The 21,062-nt window shown below is 41.1% G+C and overlaps 1 protein-coding gene across 1 annotated transcript; it reads right to left on the reverse strand.

Moving 5' to 3' along the window:
* Window positions 1-363: 363 nt before the first annotated feature.
* Window positions 364-21,049, reverse strand: fntb (farnesyltransferase, CAAX box, subunit beta). The gene is made up of 12 exons (XM_078274956.1): window positions 20,848-21,049; window positions 19,585-19,649; window positions 14,315-14,387; window positions 13,567-13,658; window positions 11,906-12,052; window positions 10,471-10,554; window positions 8,591-8,677; window positions 8,374-8,503; window positions 3,450-3,582; window positions 2,682-2,793; window positions 1,984-2,098; window positions 364-808 (listed from the first exon to the last, which is right to left on the reverse strand). Exons 1-12 carry the CDS (start codon window positions 20,944-20,946, stop codon window positions 641-643), a joined length of 1,305 nt encoding a protein of 434 aa, XP_078131082.1. The 5' UTR covers window positions 20,947-21,049; the 3' UTR covers window positions 364-640.
* Between the last annotated feature and the right edge of the window lie 13 nt (window positions 21,050-21,062).

Below are 21,062 nucleotides of genomic sequence, written 5' to 3' on the forward strand. Positions count from 1 at the left end.
TGTTTTTGATCTGTGAGCAACAAGAAAGAAATCTTATTTCAGAGATTGACTCATTTTCATTTCCTGGGCGAGTCCCCCCACTCAGACCCCAGAAAGCAAGTCTTAAAACTTATTTCTATGTTTCATATTTTATTTACTGAGTAAGCTGATTATGTTCTGCAAGGTTGATGTACTGTAAATGAAGCTGTTCTTTTCAACTTCTCTGGAAACCAAGGCTGCTTTTAAACCAAACTAGAGTTAAACGGATCTGTCAATTAACCATAAAGTTGATTTACAGAATTATTTTGATAATCGTTTTTCTTGGTTTTTTTCAAGCAAAAACGCCAGCATTGAGAACACAATGATGAAAAGTGCTATATGAAGTTCAGTTATACTGAAAACTTAACAAGTTTTGCATTTATTTCAGAGAATGAAAACATTACGCATTGCAAGCAAAAATTCAGCTGAAGCTAAGCTGCCCACACACAATTGTTGACCTTTATTCAGGCAAACTCTTCCTAAACTCCAGCCCTCATTTCTACCGACGGTCCGACCGTTTTTTGGGGCTTGTCTACATCAGACCGGACTGCTGTTTGCTGGTTTGAGTCCGCTCCCCAGAGTTGGCTGGTTGACACACAGTGACGTCTCCACTGATGACTAACTAGGACTGATGGTCGCCTGATCCTGAGTTAGCGGTGGGGTCCGACACGCTGGCGTCGGCAGAGGCTCCCGGCTGTCTGTTGCCGTCAGGGACAGGCAACCGGTGAAAGTGCTGCAGGGCCTGAGCCACCTTCTCTGGACAAATGTTGTAAACTGGATGAGTTGGAGCCTGCGAAAAAGAGAACAAGAGCAAAAATCATTTATTTATCTATTTGCTCTTATTCTTTATCCATTTCTTCAGAATGAAATTGGTCTGCTGAAGGAGAATCAATTTCTTGAAACAATTCTGCACTGTATTAAGTTGTACGTAAACAGCATTTTCAATGTTTGTGAGACAAATACATCCCTCAACTGTGAGTGCCAGTAATACAACAGGAAACAGGAAAATAAAACCACCCGGTGCCACTGACATCTTTAAGTAAAACCACACGCCATCTTATTTTCAACATCGCCCACTGAAGATTAAAAGCATGCAATTCATTCAAAAGGTGCAAAATTGAGGAACAGTGTCATACTCTCTTGACTAAATTCATGTGAAATTCTATCTCCATACTGCAAAAATGGCAGATAAAAAAAGCCAATAGGTTAATAATTTACTACATGGTGGGGAAATAAAAGGGACTTTTAAAAAGGCTTTCAGTTATTTTTCCAGTTTCAAGGACCTGCAGATTAGACTCTGCTCTCCCAACCATTAAATCCTCAAATGTGATAACATCATGTTGTTTGGTAATTAAAGCATCCTATGGCTATTGCTGATCCTTTTGGGCCACTTCACAGAAATTTGGGAAAAAACCCCCAAAAAAACAGATATAATAATAATACATAATTTCATGAGTGTGTCATGATGTGTAGACACATGACATTTAGTTGGTTTTGTGTGGTAGGAGGGGGGTGGCGGTCATGCTGCCATTCGTTTTGCAACCCGTTGTCACCATATTCGCTGAATAGCGCACACAGCTTGTGTCATGATGTGATTATTTGTAAGGAGGATTTTCTTTTTTGCTTAGGAAATCAGCTGTTTTTTTGTTATGGTGATAACTCTCACTCTCTCCATGCCGTTTGCTCGTTGCATTGCTAAGGCTGGACTAGGATGTTCATCTTTGATTCAGAGAGGAATTGTCATAAACTAACTTTTGCCATACTATACAAGAGAACACAAATAAGGCAGGCTGGTAGTTTGCTTTTTTATATTAGATTATAATACGGGGATATACCTTCAGCAGTTCCCACCTCATTTGTTTTTATTAAACACAAATCCTTTTCTGATAGTAAAAAAAAAAACATTTCTGAATGAATCCACCCTTGTTCAGCCGAACCACCCGCCCAGCTCTGCTGCAGTCTCACCAATCTGTTGTCCTCCTTGCCGAGGATCATCTCATGATGGAGGTCCATGTTTCCAAAGTGCTGTGCTATGGAGAGGCCGCTCAGGCAGTAACACGTGTGGTAAAAATCTCTGGATCTGGACACATGAAGACATAATACAGGGCAGTGTAAATGATGTGCATGAGTAAAAACCATGTGATGTGATGTGATGTGGTGTGGTGTGTGTCTGTCCCCGGTACGTAAATTTTTTTTCTTCTTCTGTGAAACGTGCAACGCATCTAATGACAACAATACGTAAGTGCGCACACGAGAAAGCAGCCGACAGCAGCTCTGTTCTGTTCACAGTACTCATTTTCTCATTAATTATACGTGATTTCACCAACAACCCGTGCACTATTAATCAGAATGTTCATTTTTATGACTCGGTCCGTAGGTAAATGGGTTGCTGCTAGCTTGTTGTTTAAGTCATGTGTGTTATGGACATGAATATTGCGGTTATGAGGCTTATCCCGTTTTTGATCATATTGGGGATGTGATGTTTACATGGTTATTTATATCTCTGTACAGGCTCACTTCTCTCTCTCTCTCATTCGCATTAAATATTATAAGAACAGCAGATTTCTGGCGCAGCAAACCACTTCGGCGGGCGACATTTGTGCGTACTATGAAATAGAATCCTGCCGGCGCCTGCGTGCGTGTGCACATAGTGTGGTACTGACTTGCCAGGCTTATCCACAAGGCCCCCTGTTGGGTTCTGACAGCAGAGGAGGATGTACTCCTGCAAGGCCTGCTGCTCGAACATCCACCGCTGCCGACTCAGCTCCAACTCTCCTGCACAAACAGTTCAGCCAAACACAAAACTTTTAGACTCGTTAGTTTCACTTTTTGGTTTAAAAATAGGGGAAAAAAATGTATGAATGAATGAGGGTGAAATTACAAGAAGACCTTGTTTACAGTAAATTGTGGTGATAAGTGTCAGCATGCTTATACTGCCTAAACAAAAGCAACGTATGGCTTTGCGCAGCGTCGTCCAATCCAGAAAGAGCGCCACGTGTAGTTGTTGAGGAACCCTACTCTGTACTGACCACTGAGCCGCTGCGTGTCCAGTGCAGCTATGAAAATCAATCAATCAATCACACTTAATACCTGCACAGAGGTTTTCTTGGTTTATTGTGAGCAAAATATATTGTGGTGGCTATAGGGAAAATCCTTGAGCCTGATGAAACTATTTTCTCTACATATTTGTGGGAAAAATGCAATCGCTATTGAGTTGACTCTCAAGAGAGAAAGCGGTAATGATCTGTTTAATAACAGTGTTTTTTTTGGTTTTTTTAATAAGCATGAGTTTTGATTAAGTTAAATGAAATTACTGGTCAAAAAAAGTACTGTGTTCTCAATATTGTTAGTGGCCAGTCCGTGTGTTTTCACAGCTCTTAAAAGACGTTTTAAACAGCGCCAGGGCTTTGCTATGACCAACGATGCAGTACCTTGTTTGAATAAAGCTCTGTGGAGTAGAGGCAAGAGTCCAGCCTGCCAGAAAGAGTAGCAGCCGTCCACCAGTTTATTACAGCGGCCCTGGAAGCCTCCTTCGAATCGCATCTGCCTGCTGACCACCCACCGCTGAGGACGACACACGACAAACACACGCTTTAATACAATCGCGCGTGCATCCCTTGGAAACTTTGAGGAGGTTTAACTCTGATCTTCTAATTAAGTGTAATCACATCTACCCTGAACACTGCCAGAGCTGGAAACTGCCCAGGTGATACGTAGTTGAAGGGATGAAGGGAAAACAGTGTCTTAATATTTTCAAAATGGTTAGGGATTTGCAATATTGCTGCCATGAAAAACACCAATTGGTGCACATCCAGTCTCACTTGGCTTGGATTAAGTTATGGTACATGTCCATATACGTGTTGTTTTCACGTAAGGGACCGCCCCGCATCCCAGCATTGCACGCTAGTGGACTCGCCACCAGCAGTTGAAGTTTCTCTTCACTGACCACTGGCAAGCAAAGAAAACAGTCTACACCCTCCTACAACTGCGATGGCTGCACCTGATTGGACGAGCACGTCACGTGGGTCCGTCTGCTCCCGGATTTCAAAACTGACCATAATGGCGGCTCGTTCGGGAATACGATCTCCTATTTTACAAAAATAGTTCACCGGAAACGTGTTTCTGAAAACATTTTAAGCGAGAAATAGGCCATGCAGTTGCTGAACGGGTCTTCATTTCAGATCGACAACGGTCAGTTTAAAAGATTTCCGTCAGCTTTTGAGAGGCATCGAGCCGAGCCGGCCGCTCCTCATTTGCATGAAGTTGCCTGGATTTAACTTTAAGCAAATGAGGAGCGGGCGACTCTGCACCCAGCTTCTCCAAAGTCCCCGCGACGCTACCAGAATGCATTGCACGGCTGCTCCCACAGAAATGAATGGGTAGCATGGAAACGACGCTGACGATGGACACGTACCATTACTATGGAATATTGGGTTAAATACCAGCTGGGGTCTAGTCTGTCTGCGGAAGAGGGAGGACAATGATTAGCTTATTAACGCTAGTTCAAGGATTCATTTCAGCCACTAAAGAAGGAAAACTCAGTGTTTCAGTGAAAAACGAAGAGTGTAACAAAGAGGAGGTCGAGGATGGCTGGAGGATAGCTATAGAGTAGCCGAGCCAGAGCAGTGTGTGTACTCCTTACAAACACCAGTTTCTGAGAATACACACTCAAATATAAAACATGTGCACAGTGTAAAACCTGCAAGAATGAATACCTTGACAATGGTAGATGCTTTCAACATTGATAGTTATTTGGCTAGAACATGCAAATATAATGTTCTAGGTTTTTCCTCATGAAGACACAAGGATCTTTGATCAGTAATCTACACCATGAATGCTTCATGCATGCTGCTGCTGAGTTTAGTGCCGTCTTTATTTGATTAGAATTCACAGACTGATCACTCATTGGCCAGGCTGCACTGTGGGAATTATGTCGCTTCCCTTTCTCTATCCTTCACAAGCAAATATGTAATATTGTCCTGTGCAATGCCAGTGACACTTGTCATATTCAAACAAAGCACCTGGCAATGATTAATTCATGGCGGTTAAGGACAAACTCAGGAGCAGCACAACTCATTCACATACGTGAAGAAGGTTCGGGAGACATTGATGACTTACACAGGAGCATTTAATGAGCACTCAATCGAGGAGACGTTTAAGCAGGCAGTACAGTTTAACCACGATGTGGTATCGTGCAATGCCGTCCCAACTCTCTGAAGTTCCTGTCTTCCTGAAGGCGTATTTAAACTCATGCTGGAGGCGTTACGTTTAACTGAACCTTCAAGGTAAACATAGATATTGCAGGCGCCCAAACACAGATGCTAAAGCTGATGGTCCGTTCATGCCACCTGGGAATATCAGGGACCGCCCCCGTGATTACGTTGTTTTCCCGACTGACTTTTTGTCAGACTTCACTGTCAATGCGTGTTCTTCTTCTGTCATATTGGCATTTGGCATAACAACTTGTCGTATGACTGCCACCAACTGTTGGGCGGAGCCTAGAGCATCAGGTGTGTGAAAACATGGTGGCCACAATAACGAGAAAAAGATTTGCTGCCGTTTTCTTATGCGAGTGCCTACTTGACTTGAATTGGTTCACTCGTTACTGGCAATAGCACACAACTTTTATAACTAATTTAAGTTACTCTGTTGAAACCGATGGACGACTACGACGACGACGACGTCATGCATGCGTGAATTTTCTATATTTAGGAAAAGTTTCTCACCCTTCAACACATTTGAACGATTGTCGGCCATGTTTCTGTACGTCAGTGGTCAACAACGCGTCACCAACTGGTAACTCTGTCAGCAAAATCTAGCCCCAGTTTCCCACCTCTGATTCCCACATGAAGTGAAGTGAATGATGACGTTTTCACTGGGAAAAATGTTTTTCTGATGCCCATGAACGCACGGTTAGTTCGGCGCCTCTCTCTCTCTCTCTCTCTGGGAAGTATGCTAAAGTGTGGCTGGCCCACCGACCTCCAAAAGGAGACAGTCCTGAGACAAAACATGCCCTTATCATGCAGCTGCCTAGATTCCTTGAATCTGTAAAGACAAACATATTTATACATGAACAGGCTTGGTTATTAGAGACTGGCCGAATATTCTCGTCCCCTGACCTGTGACCTATGAATGACCTGATGTTGTCTAAGCTTTCCCTTAGTCTCATCGTACCACAGTAGGGATCGGCTGATACTGGTTTTTAAAAGACCGACGATTATTAGTAGTTAATGAAACCGGTAATTGATATTATCAATATTGAAAATTTATATCAAAATTAAGATTTTGGAATGTTACAAACACAAAACTTTTCTCAATTATTTAATAAATTAGAAACTTTCAACATAATACACAGTAAAAGATAGTGATATATAGTGTTATGGGCAGACTCAGTCAGACAGAAGCAGAGGGACAGACACAGAGCTGTGGCCGAGCCAAAGTAGCGCACTTTTTAATTATTAACTTTATCGGTTATCAGGCAAATAAAACGCTGATACAGATTATCTGCAAACGTCCCGATAATCGGCCGGGGCTAATAATCGGTCTATCCCTTTACCAGAACATGGTGTTTTCCGGAAATTCCACCACAGCAGTGAGACATTTGCATCTTTCCACTTCAAACATTCATTTTCAGGTTCACACTCTAAGGCACACTTTTGTTTTTGTAGCCCTGTACTCGCTGTACAGATTCTTCAGGAGAAAAATATCCACGCTAATCACTACATTGTTAATCATTGGAAAAACAGTAAAATGGAACAACAACAAAAATACAACGAGGCCATAAATCTGTGTGTTGCCATCAACATGAATATTTTCTCAATGTAAATAATGAATTCATTCTCTCAGAGATGGAGCTGGGGCTGTTTTATGCAGTGTGACTCATCTGATATCGCTCAATAAAGCACAACTTCATAGAAGCCATTTTTGTTCACACCCACTCAAATACTGCATCATTTTAAGGCAACAAAATGGTTGTCAAACAAAAGAAACTAACAAAACCCTGTACGGGATCTCAGAATCTTGAAAAATCAATTATCATTATGCTGCTGCAAGTCAGAGACTACATTCTTCTGACAGATGTGTGCTTATTTTATAATGCAGAGGTTTTCAGAGAAGTCTCCAGATCAGATGAATATAAATCTCTACTTTAATATCTACTTATTCAGTGACAGAGGCTACTTTAGAGGGCGTGCTCTGTTTACCTGGGACTGTGGCTGGGTGCTGAGTGGATATTACTACAGAGCTGTGAGTTGAGAGCTGTGACACTGAATTTGAATATATGCTGAACAATAGTTACAATATGATGCTTGATATTTTGAAAATTTAACTAAATGATGCCAACGCAAAAATCTGACTCTGAATAGTAGCTTTCAATAAGAGATGTACAAAAAATATCTCTTCTCTTTTTTTTTCCGGATGACAGTGAGCTCCGTGTCATTAAGCATCTGCCCTGCTGCAGAGTCCCTGAACACAACTCTAAAGCTCTACCCAAACTAAAGCTTCAGGGCTGCTGTCGCAGGCAAATGGCATGAGGATTTCCCTACAGGGATCAACACAGTCTCCCAATGATGACAAGCCACTGATGGAAACTTTGTCCTCCAATATGCCAAGAGCCTAGTTGCAACATAAAAACTAAAAAAGGAAAACAAATGTCTCAGTGTCGCTTCCAGCTACTTTTCTAAATGCTTCTGCGAGACGCTCAATGGTGTTTTAAGCCCCCGATGTCGACTTCAAGGCAGCGCTGCGACCGTCGACTTCAAGGTACCCAACCCTAAAACGTGCGGTATGCTAGCCGCAGCCGACCTGTCGAGCGCCAGTGTGACGTCATGGGAGCGCCGCAACTGTTTATACTCCCACATGGTGGTCGCGACACTAGTTGCAGTCTTCTCCTGAACAGAGGTGGCACTAATGAGGAAAGGCTACCGACTTTGCCTTAGAAGACGACGTTGGGGGCTTAAAACACCAAACACCCTGCGAGACGGAAAATGTTACTGAATACACATTCAAGGAAACTTATCTAAGATACGGGACAAAATCTGATCGAAATAAGCAAAAAAAAAAAAAAAAAAAGACCAAAACTGTGGAATATTCCATACCAAGATGAGTCTCCAGCCAGCATTAACAGTCATTTTACTTCATGAAATCTTGCTCTGTTTCTGCTTAGTCCCTCACATAATCCAAGGGGGATATCACAAAAAGAGATATTGCTTCAGAACAAAGGCTCTGTTGTGACTGATACCGATAGCATCTGTTTTTGTCTTTAGGACTCGAGCCGAACAGCACCACAGGTTATCTTGTTTATGCTATTTTTATTTGTTATAGAAATGTGCCTGCGGTTGTAAAAGTGTCTCTCACCAGCAACGCTTTAAGATCCAGCATATGTTCTTTGCCCAGGATGACGAGGGCAGCTGTGCCACAGAAAGTGTAGCCGCCGTGGGCCTCCAAACCCGGCACTCCGCTCAGACCACCCTCCCAGTTCTGACAACTGGAGACAGAGAAAAATGAAACACTCCCTGGCAACAAGGTCTTTAATCATTAAATAATAGGCCGCTGTGGTGGCGGATGTTTGTACCTGAGGATCCAGTTGGTCGTGTCCTCAAACAGTTTAGGTGTGAGGATGTTTGTGAGCGACGCTACAGAGGCCGCACAATACGCACTCCTATAAAAAGGGAAAAAACACAGGCTGATATGGATCAACAAAGAGAGACAGGAAGCCTGCTCTTCCTACACTTACACATTACCATCCAAAGATTCGTATTTTTAGACTGCCAGCAGGCCAAATATAAACATCCATTTTGTTTTTTTAATGTTTTGTTTTCATTTGCAGTCAAGAGACTGTAAAGCTTTAGGCATTAATAACCAATCTCTTGATTATCGAGAAATGCCTTGAAAAGACCACAAACAACGGTGAGCTGATCCGACTAACAAGTCTTGTAGCCAAAGCCTGACAGCTTACTCCTGTGTGCATGACCAGTATCCTTGGAAAAAAACTATTCGGAGCATGCTCAGTGAAGTCTACATGAAGCTTCTCTCCAGAGAGTAAACATCTAGTCGTAGAGTTCCAAAGTAAATGACACCGGCCATTTCAGCTCAATATCAAACTTAGCTAGTAGGACAAATTCAATATTGGTTTTGGCCTCTTCGGGGCATTTGTGGATGATGATAATACAAAACATATACACATATAGATACATGTACAATTGTGTTATCCTTTGAGATAATGGCAGCATTGCCAGTGAGCTAGCCATACCACTTTAGAATGTAGATAGCATATCTATATTTCATGTCTAGATACACTAAATCATTTTTCCCACTTGAAGGATAAGGCTGGTGTTTATTCAATGTGTTTCTTATTATCAACAAACTAATTCAATTATAATAAGTCTGTCTCTTCCACACCCCATCTGTGGCACTCAACCCCAAAACCATTCGTTTATACTGAAACACAACAAATGATTTCTTTTTCTTTCTTTTTTTTATAGGCTAAGTCATTTACAAAAACACAGCTGGGCACTGTATTTTTTAGCATATGGTGCATTTATTGGGGACTATTATCAGCTGTGGATTAATACACATTTAGTGCTGTAGTGAGTATGTACAGCAGCAGGACAGTGCATGTGTGATTGACTTAAAATATAAACTACTCATGGTGATGAAGGAACATGTGTTTTTACTGTGTTCTCTGACACAGAAGAATAAGCTATATCAGGCTTTAGATACACAGACGAGACTTTGTTGGTAGGATCAATTGTTGTTTTTGGTCGTTTCATGGGATTTGTTGACAATAAGAACAATATTGAAAATCACCCCATTTATCCTTAAATGAAAAGTGGGTTCGAGCAAATCATCCTGCTTTCTAGGCTAAACCCGTTAAACCCATTGGAAATAAAAACTTTTTTTTTCTTAGTTCATGAACGGTTACCATTCGCCGCTTTCACAGGGCAGCGGCAGATAAGAAAACCCGTCTGAGAGGAAAAAGAGTTTAAGTAATACATAACGGCAGCAGAACATTAATTGGTTGGCAACAGATAACAGCCTCCCCTGAGAGCGAAAAGGTAACTTTGACTTTTGAGGTTCTCTGTTGAAAACAGAAGACAGTGCCTCAAAGCTGCTTATTAAAAAATCCTCTGCCACACAGAGCAGATTCAAAGACACACACACACACACACACACACACACACACACACACACACACACACAAACTCAATTAACATAAATCCACTCTTATGCAAAATACGAGATGTGGGTTTCTTTTCTATCAACACCAAAGGAAAGGGAGAAGAAAAGGGAGACTTTTTTTTTTTTTTTAAATGTCCCACTTAGGTGAAAACACAAAATGTGTCGACTGTCACGCACGTGCTCTTAATTTTGACTTTGGTGATAATGGATTTTCCTGTGTGGTGCCGAAACGAAAGAGGAAAGAGAACTAAGGGTAGAGGAGGTAGCTCTCACCTGACATCCACCTCTCCTCCAACGTGCATCACAAACGAGCCATCCGGCTGCTTCACTGACATTAGGAAATCTAACAGCTTCTCCCTGCAGAGGGTCAGCAGCCCAGGAGGAGAGAGTAGAGGTGGAGCAGGAGGGGAGATAATGGGCACAGTGAAGGAGATAAGGTGAGAGAAAGAACAGAGGGGAGGGGGTGGAAGGCAAGTGGAACAGCTTAAGTACTACAAATTGTATAAAGAACTAATTAAAAAAAAAAAAAGTCAACACAGAAATCACCACCGTAAACCTTTTCTAGCTTCAGTTATGCAGATATAAATGCAGAAAATGAGGAGTAAGAAATCGTGTGCAAACTACCCCCACATGCTATTATAATAAGCTACTGGTTAAACAAGATAAGTATGTAACAATAGTAAATATAAAATAATTCTACTGAATCATATCATTATATTTAATAATCAATCTTCATTCACACTGCATGTGCCTTCAGTTTATATGGATACTTTTGAGGTGATATGATGTTTACAGTGTTGTGTCTATTTTATCTATAGTACGTCACGTTACTCAGTTATCTCTCTCCAACAAAGTCACCCTAACAAATTGTGTGTGAGTCTTTAGGATATAAATAAGAAGTATTGCTGACAACAAAATGCGTCCTCTACTTCGAAGCTGCTGAGCTGTTTGGATTTTTCTAAAGACTGAAAGACTTTATCAGCTAGCAATCCCCTAAACCAGAGATCTTCAACAGTGGGTCCGGGACCCTTAGGGGGTCCTCAGAGATACTGCAGGGGGGCCCAAGGTTATTGTTTAATCATTTTCAAAAGTTAAAATGTCTGAAAATATACATAAACATCCAACATGTTATTAGCAAAGATAATCGGCCTATTTGTGATTTTCTTTTTTTCAATTTAAACATTGAGGAAAGGCTTAAGGTTCACTGTGCTACATGTATGTTTACCATCAAAACACAATTCATAAATATTGTATGCACCATAAAAAGGCACGTGTAAAGGCTTTAGGCCTACACATTTCTTTTTAGGCCCAGTTTATTATGCAACTCAATTTTATACATTACGTAGTAGGGGATCCCTGCTCCGTCTCTCTCTCTCTCTCTCTCTGGTAAGGGGTCCTTGGCCTAAAAAACGTTGAAGACCCCTGCCCTAAACGGAGGTCATTAAATTGTGCACACATCAGATACACCGCACACCTAAGTGTCTTGACACTAAGCTGCGTTTTTACATTAAAATATCTACAAAGGAAGCATCCAGGCACCTAAGTATGACCGAGTACTATTATAAAACAGTCAACTAACAGTAAACCAGTAAGTCTGTTTGAAGTCTGCTTTTATAGAAACCGTTCCGTGTTCTTGACGTTGCGTTCTGTCACATTGGTGTAGTATTAAGACAGTGGGGTGACTGTGGTCGTGTGACCATCACTGTACCTGTCGATAATATTATAGGCCTGTTCTGTGCCGATGATACAGAGGGCGTTGACAGCAGCGTAGGTGGGTGCGAGGTGGGCGTGTTGTCCTGGTCCCCCCGCAAAACCGCCTGCTGGGCTCTGACAGCGGGCCAGAAAGTGACACACGCTGGAGAGAAGAACAAAAAGTTATGACCAAGAAATATAGACACTATAACAGGTGAATACTGATACTACATATCAGATCACAAAAAGAGAATGTCAAAGTGTGTCTTGCATATTTGATTACGGCATCTGCACTGATTATGCAACCAATGGAAGTGAAGATAAAAGCATTAAACAGTGGTATAAAAACATGAGCGCATGCATTTTTTATGTGTGTTTTGATGTTGAACAGAAATGTTGAAGAAAGACTTTCCCTACTTTTATACGGATAGACAACTGCTAAATAAATTATTATAAGCGCATCATTTTGGGAGCAGACTGAATAGAAGACTAAATCGGTTGTGGCTGATTGTTTGAGTAATCCTCTCTTCTCTGTCACTAACCACAAATGGGGCTGCTCGGTTTCTATCAGAGCTTGTACGTGACAGATTTCACAATGTGTCTTAACTACGTATAAAGCTGGGTGATGCTCAAAAAAGACGCCACGTGCACAAGATCTTTTCCTTTTAAATTCAAAAACAAATGTGTATGTCTTACTTGGACAAACTTTTCTCACACCTTTTAAAACACACACACAAACTTTCTATCCACTCGATCGTTATAGCTATAATTCTGTATCTCAGGCCTGCAGAGCTTCAGCTGACAGTAAAGCGAGCACCACTGGCTTAGTTCCCTCTAGCTGACGTGGCACAGAGCACAGTTTCATTTCTTTCCAGCCTCTGTGCACCGAGCTGCTGCTCTCACAAATGTCCTCTTCATCCTCCGCCATGGAGTAAAATCACAAAACTGTGAGCATGCCGTGAGAAAACCGAGATGGAATGGAAAGCGACATTAACTTTGGCCAGCCGGTCCGGTTTCAAGAATGACCATAGAACAGTGTACACTTGATGAGACAGAGAAAGCAATCCGTTGTGGGTTGCATTGTTATAAATCCTTAAACAGGGCGCGTGTGTGTGTGTGTGTGTGTGTGTGTGTGTGTGTGTGTGTGTGTGTGAGAGAGCATTGGCGCTGGGCAGTGCCAGACGGTGTGTTGGCACGCCTCACAGTAATAATTAGAGTGTGGGTTGCCAGTCTGGCATCGCTACTCGCTATGGGGTTTGCTGAGTGTTACTTTCGACTGGCAGTCATTTAATCAAATGACATTTTGCAACACCGTTTGAAGTTACGGCTGCATAAACACGTTTAAAGTAAAACAACACAACTGCTTATTCTATTGTGTCTTATAGGTTGAAATATATTTTTATGCTGTAAGACACAATAAACAACAACTATTGCTGCAATTAGACTGTGTGTGACTGCTGCAGTTAATTCTCAACATGTTTGCATTGCAGCAGCATTAGCTCTACTCTAGTTATTATGAGAATGATGCAATGGTAATACATTTAAAAAAAAGTCTTTGGCAGAGCCCCTCAGTAGCAGTTTAGTTTGTGTTTGTGTGTGTGTGTGTGTGTGTGTGTGTGTGTGTGTGTGTGTGTGTGTGTGTGTGTGTGTGTGTGTGTGTGTGTGTGTGTGTCTCACTCTGAGGCGACAGCAGCAGGAATGGGCTCTTCTAGTAACTCCAGACTGTGAAGAATCCAGAAGCAGAGCCACGGCCTGCTAGCATCCAGACACTACCCGCACATGGACAGACAGCATGGGCATCAGATGACCAATTATAGAGATAAATGAGATGGTGATATCACCGTCAGTCAGAGGCAGAGACGAGAGTAAACAGAGCCGGAGGAAAATTATAGAGCTGACAAACACAAAAATAACACCACTTATTTTCAGTGGTCTTTAAATGTACAATGGTGTTTTATGATAAAAACAATGCAGTGATTTGATGTTTTTTTTTTTTTGTACTGTTTTTATTATATAATATCGTGACTTCTAATTCCCGTTTCCAACATTGCTACAATGTTTGAACTGGACATATACAATACTGCACAGTGTAACAGCACGAAAAGCGCCACACTGGCTGTCAATCAAAGGAAACACTGATGATGATCAAGTATATGATGAATCAGTCATATACTGAACTGGGGGCTGTGTGGACAACTTTGCAATGGTATTTCTATTTAAAGCACAGAAAGCCAATCATCCAGAGGCAGCGAGTGTTACTGTCCTTCTGTCCTGGCTATCACTGACACACAGGAACTAATGCAACCTCTGAGTGAACGCCAGGGGAGGACTCGGTCATAGTGTGTGTGTGTGTGTGTGTGTGTCATTAGGTTTATCATACACTTAAATGGCCATAAAAGATGTTTCAGCACGTGTAATACTGTACCTCATAAGCATCAGATAAGTGACGTAAGCCCTTCTTGAGATATTGGTAGTGTTGTTCCCGCAACAACGTTGGCCTGAAGACCAAACACAGGACAGAATGATCAATTAGAAATAGGTAGCAGCTTGAAAGTAACAGAAAATGTCAAAACAGAAATCTGAGAAACAGTTATAAGAGGCGTAATTCACTCCCTTTTGTAGAAATGCTATCCGTGGCCACACCTGTTTTTGCTATTTTAATATCATGTGTAACCTCAAGTCCTAACGCAAAATGAAAAGGGGTTTTATGTTTCAAACAAACAATCAGTTGTCCACCAAGTAATCTCTCTGCTCGCGTCTCACTTCACACTCACATTAAAAGGCTTTTTGCTTTCATTTTTATTGAAAAGAGATTCCAGGATTGTACCTGTATATAATATTTTTAAAAATTAAAACACATTAAAAACTATACCACAAAATCGGAGAGAAACAGATTAATAGAATTATTTTCATTACATAAGGCAATGGTATCAGCCTGTCTTTTGTTAATTTACCTATATATTTTAAGGTAGTTCGGCACCTCGGCAGCCTAATTAGTGGCTCCTTTGCATTTTATTCCCAATGTTTTATTCACTTTCTATTCACAGGAGAGTATTCTGGTCTGTCCACATTAAGAAGGGAAAAAGTAAAAGGAACATACAATCCAGGTGAACAAACGCATCACTTTGAACTAGAGATAGACAAGATAAAAAGATAAGACAAGATATTATATTACTGAATCATTGTTTTTAGATATCGTTTGTTGTTTTGTACATATTTTTTTGTGAGTTTTGTGCCTTTGCATAAAGACACACACACACACACACACACACACACACACACACACACGACAGTACGTGTGTCAGTGAGTCAAAGACAGCTGACCCTCCCTCCCTCCTCGCCACCCACCCAGTCCTATTCACTGCCTGCCCCTTTTCATGCATTTGCGCAACGACGATTGTAATTACACTCTACCTACACAGGGTTAGTCACAGATCACTGCCCAAAGTTTCATAGCAGCACATTCTGCAACACAACAACAATCAGAAGTGAGAACAGGACCAGTGCTAAGCAGCTAAGAGCCCGTCCGCCCACCACAGTTATGCTCGTCAGACAAGGTTTCAACACGGCTGTTTAAAAGTTGAGGGCAGACCTGGCCACAGACGAGTGTGCAAGTAAATTAAACCTATCATTTCAGCCTCAAGTTGAGCAGAACCAACATCTGAAAGGATAGAGCAGATACTCTGCTGGTTGAGGCTAAATAATCTTACCATCTGAACTTCCATTCAAATTCTGAGTTTTGTTTTGGCAGTCTCATGTTGGTTTTAGTGGCATATTTGGCCAATTTTGTGACTTTTGTGTATGATACACAGGGACGTAGCTACCACTGACAACAGTAAGGTCGTGTCCTCAGTTGTTTTTCTGCTAATTTAACAACCTGAGGAGAAGTTTACATTCTACAATCACACACACATTAACCACAGTGTGTTTTTTTTTTTTTTCAGTATCTGAGTCAGTATCTTTAACAGGTGCTATTTTTAGGTTGAAAGAGAGATTTCCTCCACAAAAATGATATTCATGTTAGTGTGAAGAAGTCTAGTTGAAACAGTTGAATGAATATGAATAAATATAATGTGGGAAAAAAAGCTTTTTTGGTGTCAAGTCAAACATTTCTTATTGAGGTGGAGTTGCGGTGGAGGAAGTTGGATTCCTGACTTCATTCTTTCTAAATTCCTGGCTACGCCCCCGAAGCTAAATTTAACAATACATTGTTCTTTTATTAAAAGCAACAGTCAACTTGGATGCATGTTCTGCCTTCCTTTGGACGCCTGAAATGTCCATGTGTTTAAGTAGGCTGTTGCTGTTAATTGATATGCCTTGCACCAGTATTTGTTTTGATTCTGACAAAAATCCATATTTGATTTGACAGATGTGGGTGGTAAAATATAACATGTCAGCATCAACAACAAAAAAAGAACAACATGTAAGTGCATTTCTGCAACATTTATACAACTAAAATGATGCTAAAATGATGTTAAACTGGCCAGAAAATAACCAACGCCTGGATGCCTTCCTTTCGTGCGAGATGAGTGCAATTAACCTCAAAACCCCCCCTTTCATTATAACTTTAATGCAAAAGATGAAAACTAAGCCTGTGTTGTGTTGAACTCCAAGTCCAGGCCAAACAGATGATCGTTACTAAATGTGTGACCTCTACTGATGAATACTGTTCATTTTTCTTGTAGTACATTTCCCCGTTGGCTGCAATGCCGGTGACATTCAGGTACACACAGTTGTCATAGAAATGAGATGAGTCACCCCATTAAGAGGAGACTGATGACAGCTGATAGCAGGACCAAAGTACGTGGGCTGATCAACACACCATTTAGATAACATCACCGTGCAGCCATCTCTACAGGCAAACAGCAGGTGTCCGTGATCAAAAACAGCCACAGCCAATGAGCAGTGCTCTTGGAAATGTCTCATAATGGCAGTACATGTATTCAACATAATAAAGTCTTTTGAATAGATTGTTTGTTTATTAAAAGGATTCCCATTAGCCGATGCCGCAGCAGTCAGCTACTCTTCCTGGGGTCCACATGATGATGATCATTACTACAGCTACACAATAGGCTCGTTCGAGATGAGCTAGGTCTGCGCAGATTGGATCACCGGTGATCGCCGCCCGTTGCATGCCGGTTAGATTTGTGTCCGACTTGCTCTGACGACACGCACACGTGAGCAACGATAACCTCACGGGATCAAGGCGGCCGCAGGTTTGAGACGCAGGCAGCGCCGTTACTTTTCACTGTGAGACCCAGGGCATGCTGGGAAACGCCTGCCTCTCGGCTGATCTAACAGCTGATTGGTTCAGAATCGACTCAAAATCATAAAGTTTTCTATAAACTTTGTTATTGTTTTTGAATTAGAGGGATTTTGATTGCCATTTGTCTGATTTAAAGGCTTATTCTATTCTGTACAGAACACATGTTGTGTGGCTGATGGTTACATTTAGAAATCAGAGACTAAATCTGTTCAGAATACGGATCATCTACAGCTTGTTGTTAATTAAAATCAGCCACAGATCGCATGTAGATCATTTTGACAGCTACTCTGTCATAACAAAAACAACTGGAGACTGTGTTCAAGCTGATATATGGGTCTGATAACATTTGATTAAATCGGAATCGGACCTAACAGGATGTAAGCGTTTCTTTGACTTCCTGTTCAGACGGAAGGCTGCTGGAATCGGCTGTAAACGGTCCGACTTTACCGCGGCTTTTTGTCACCGCCCCCGGCTGCTGCCGTCTGCTCTCGTCCACTTTACAGGCGAGGCGCAGTTCATCTCGAATGAACCCATTATCTGACCAATTTGTTACCTTGGGTTTGAAAATGCATGTTTTTTTTCTAGACAATTTTTTTATATACTGCATAAAGGCTTTTATGTAGGGCTGTCAGCGTTAACGCATTAATCGCGATGCAATTATGGGCCAATGCCCCCTCCTTTTTTTTTATTTTATTGCATGCCGGCATTTATTTATTTTACACTTCACTCGGCTTTGCGTCGTGCTAACAGGCTACTATTTTGACCCTTTGCAGCACCGTTACTTATCATCAAGCTGCCACTTCCTCGTAACACATCCTGCTGCTGCAGGCTGCAGGCATGATGGAGAAACACAACAGCAACACAACTCTGAATGGAGCTTTTTATTTTCCAAAACTCCCGGACGGCTCGTAGACAAGTTGAAAGCCATATGCACATTGTGTAAAGCCGAATTAAAATATCACCGAAGCACGTCAAGCTTGAGCTACCACCTACGGAGCTAAGCATAGTAGTACAGTTAAGGTGATGCTACCCGCTAGCATGCTACCCACTCAGGCAAAGCAGTATTTTGGAGAGTGCTACTTGCGAAACGGGTGGCAACTAACTGCAGACCTGTCAGCATCGTAGAGGACTCAGGTTTTAAAAACGTACTACGGTTGGCGTGTTCTGACCTGTCTCATTGCCGTCGAGGGGGACAGCAGCCCCACACACAGCCTGTATGACACGGAGAAAGCAGCCACAGTGGAACTGCTGCAAGGTGCTGTAACACTGTCTCATTAACCGGTCACTGGACGTCAGTGAGTAATCAACATTATTTAGGAGTTACTAAACACTATGTTGACTCTAGTAAGGATAGGGATTTTTAGTTTTTTTTTTTTTTTTAGGTACTTGGAGGAATTGTGCAATAATGACAGATTCACACATTTTGCTTTTGTTTACAGTAAATAAATAATTACAAATCTTAAAATCAAGTTCATAAAGTCACTTTCTTTGCATTCATTTGATTCCCAATCAAGATACACTGGTAAGAATCACTTTCCATTGTTAATATGTACTTAAAAACAGTTCTGAAATGCAAAATAATAGAATTTTAATCATGTGATAAAACGTGATTAATCGCGATTAACTATAGAAATTCAGCAATTAATCGCGATTAAAAAAAATTAATCGTTTGACAGCCCTACTTTTATGATATACTGAGTTGAGGCCAGGCCAATTTAGTGTCCCGATTTCACATTATTATTGTACTAATATCTGACCGAGCTACGTCACATTTCTGAAGCAAAAGCAAAGCTACTTCATTTTCCGTTTTATACAAGCATTAAAATCAATGCAGCAGACTGCATTTTAAACAATGAAATATTTAATTAATTCATGCTCGATATTGAGGATGTCAAATCATTTGCCAGTCCTACAATGGTTCAGATCTTGCCGATTATTTTATAATGCATATGTTTAATCACAATTTTGTTAACATTTTGTCATCTTTTGACAGCTGAGACAAATGTCAGAGAAGGAACAATAATGTCTGTAGGGCAGACTATTTCCTGGAATAGATTTTCTTGTCAGATCTCGGGTGGATGTCGGTAAGCACTAAGCAGTGTGTAATGGCATCAATACCACTGATGTGAAAACAACTTGGACCTAATGGAATAGTATTGCAATTAGAGATTTTTCACTGGGATCATGTAGCTTGGGCACTTTTCAAGTCTAAAGTTTTATTACTCTAAAAAAACATGATGTTTTTCCCCCTGAAAATTCTGTGTGTAAAGGCCAAGCGGAACAGTGGAGAAAACACGAGTCAGAGGAAAACTCAAACCTAATATATCCAAACCCAACCAATGTCTGTGCTGCTTCCACTTGTTGGAACTTGTTATTTAAGAGATGGGTCGTTAGCTCTAGACGCACACATTTTCTCTCTGGATACTTACTGTGGAAAGCTGTGTATTTGCTTGTAAACACTGAAGACTTCTTCAATGCTGCGTTCCACTTTTTTCTAGTTAAAAAGAGAGGACAGGAAAGAGGAGCGTGCAAACAGACATTATGAAGATCATCCTTTCATCAGCTGGTCATTACCATTAGCCAAATGCAGAGCAGAGGTATGGTTTGTTTATAGAGCAACATACTTAAAATGCAACACACTAGTAACAATTTAAAATACTTTTTGATTTTCACAAGACATCTGAACCTTCTGAAGTTATATTTTGACTTGGCACACCTCCTCTGATAGAACACCTAGAAACATTTCCAAAAAATAAACAAATAAAAAATAAACAAACGATGACAAGAGAGTAAATTTGTAATAGGATCAATTGAAAATACTACTTGATATAAGGATAAAAGATGCAATGCTTTACTACTAAAGAAATACGACCTAGATATGACATTTACAGTTGAAAGATAAACATGTCAGTACTTTCTGTTGGACAAACTATACAATGGCCACACTGTTTCGAAGTCACCTCAAACTCATCTTTGGCAGTTTCTAGGCATTTATCAGCTGATGCATGCAAATTAGCTGTTGAGCTAACCTCAGGACTTTAACATTAGTGTTTTACAAAATATCAATGTTGACGAACATGCACTGCCCCACATCAATTGAAATTGATTCCAATTTATCTGTGATTAGCTAATTGTGCCGATAATATCATCTCAGCAATTTAGTCTAGGGGCCTATGGCTGGAGGGGACCAACTAAATTGAGGAAAGGTGGTCACATTTCTTTCAGAGGGTCTCTCAATCAATTGCTACGGACCTGAATGAGTTTAACCACACGCAAACTGTAAGTTCAAAAACATAAATATCTAATTGATATGGAGCTTTTCCTCCAAGTCTCGTTAACGGTCTTACACTAATGGGCGGCGTCGTACCAAGGCTTAACTGTTTAAATTACTTAGCCATTAGCTAACTTAACTCATAAATATGTAATCTCATTAAGTTAAGTTACAATGCTAGCTACTTAAAAACCTCAAGTTTGCTAACTAGGTAGCTAGCTAATGGACGAGAACCAAATTCCGATCATTCTTCTAATCTATGGGCCGATTCATGGGTATACAAATGAAGTGTGTGAGAGTTGAATTTCTATCACACTTCTTCCAGACGCGCTTTCATCCAGAGAGGAGAGCTGCCACTCAACCCCAGTGGCATTAGCATTAGCCACATTACCTAATGAAGCTAATCTGTGCCTCCGCTCACCTGCTCCCGTGAAGTCACCGTTTCCACCCCGTCATCCACGAACATTGCTGCGGAATGGCACTCATTGAAGCACCGTAAAGGCGTCGGTACACCGTCCATGATGATGAAGATAGGCCCCGTTATGTGCGGAGATGCTGAAAGTGATGCTGATAGTTTTGTTTTGATAGTTCGCTTAGTTTCAGTGGACTCTGCTCACTTCCTGCTGAGGTTGGAAT

Source organism: Sander vitreus, chromosome 18, assembly GCF_031162955.1.
Source record: "Sander vitreus isolate 19-12246 chromosome 18, sanVit1, whole genome shotgun sequence".
NCBI classification, from domain to species: Eukaryota; Metazoa; Chordata; class Actinopteri; order Perciformes; family Percidae; genus Sander; species Sander vitreus.

Coding starts and splice junctions, on each gene's coding strand:
- fntb (XM_078274956.1), bottom strand. CDS start 20,946: ATGGACGGTGTACCGACGCCTTTACGGTGCTTCAATGAGTGCCATTCC. Junction 10,555..11,905: donor GCCTATAATATTATCGACAG/GTACAGTGATGG, acceptor GACCCTCTGCAG/GGAGAAGCTGTTAGATTTCC. Junction 809..1,983: donor GCAAGGAGGACAACAGATTG/GTGAGACTGCAG, acceptor TCTTTTTCGCAG/GCTCCAACTCATCCAGTTTA.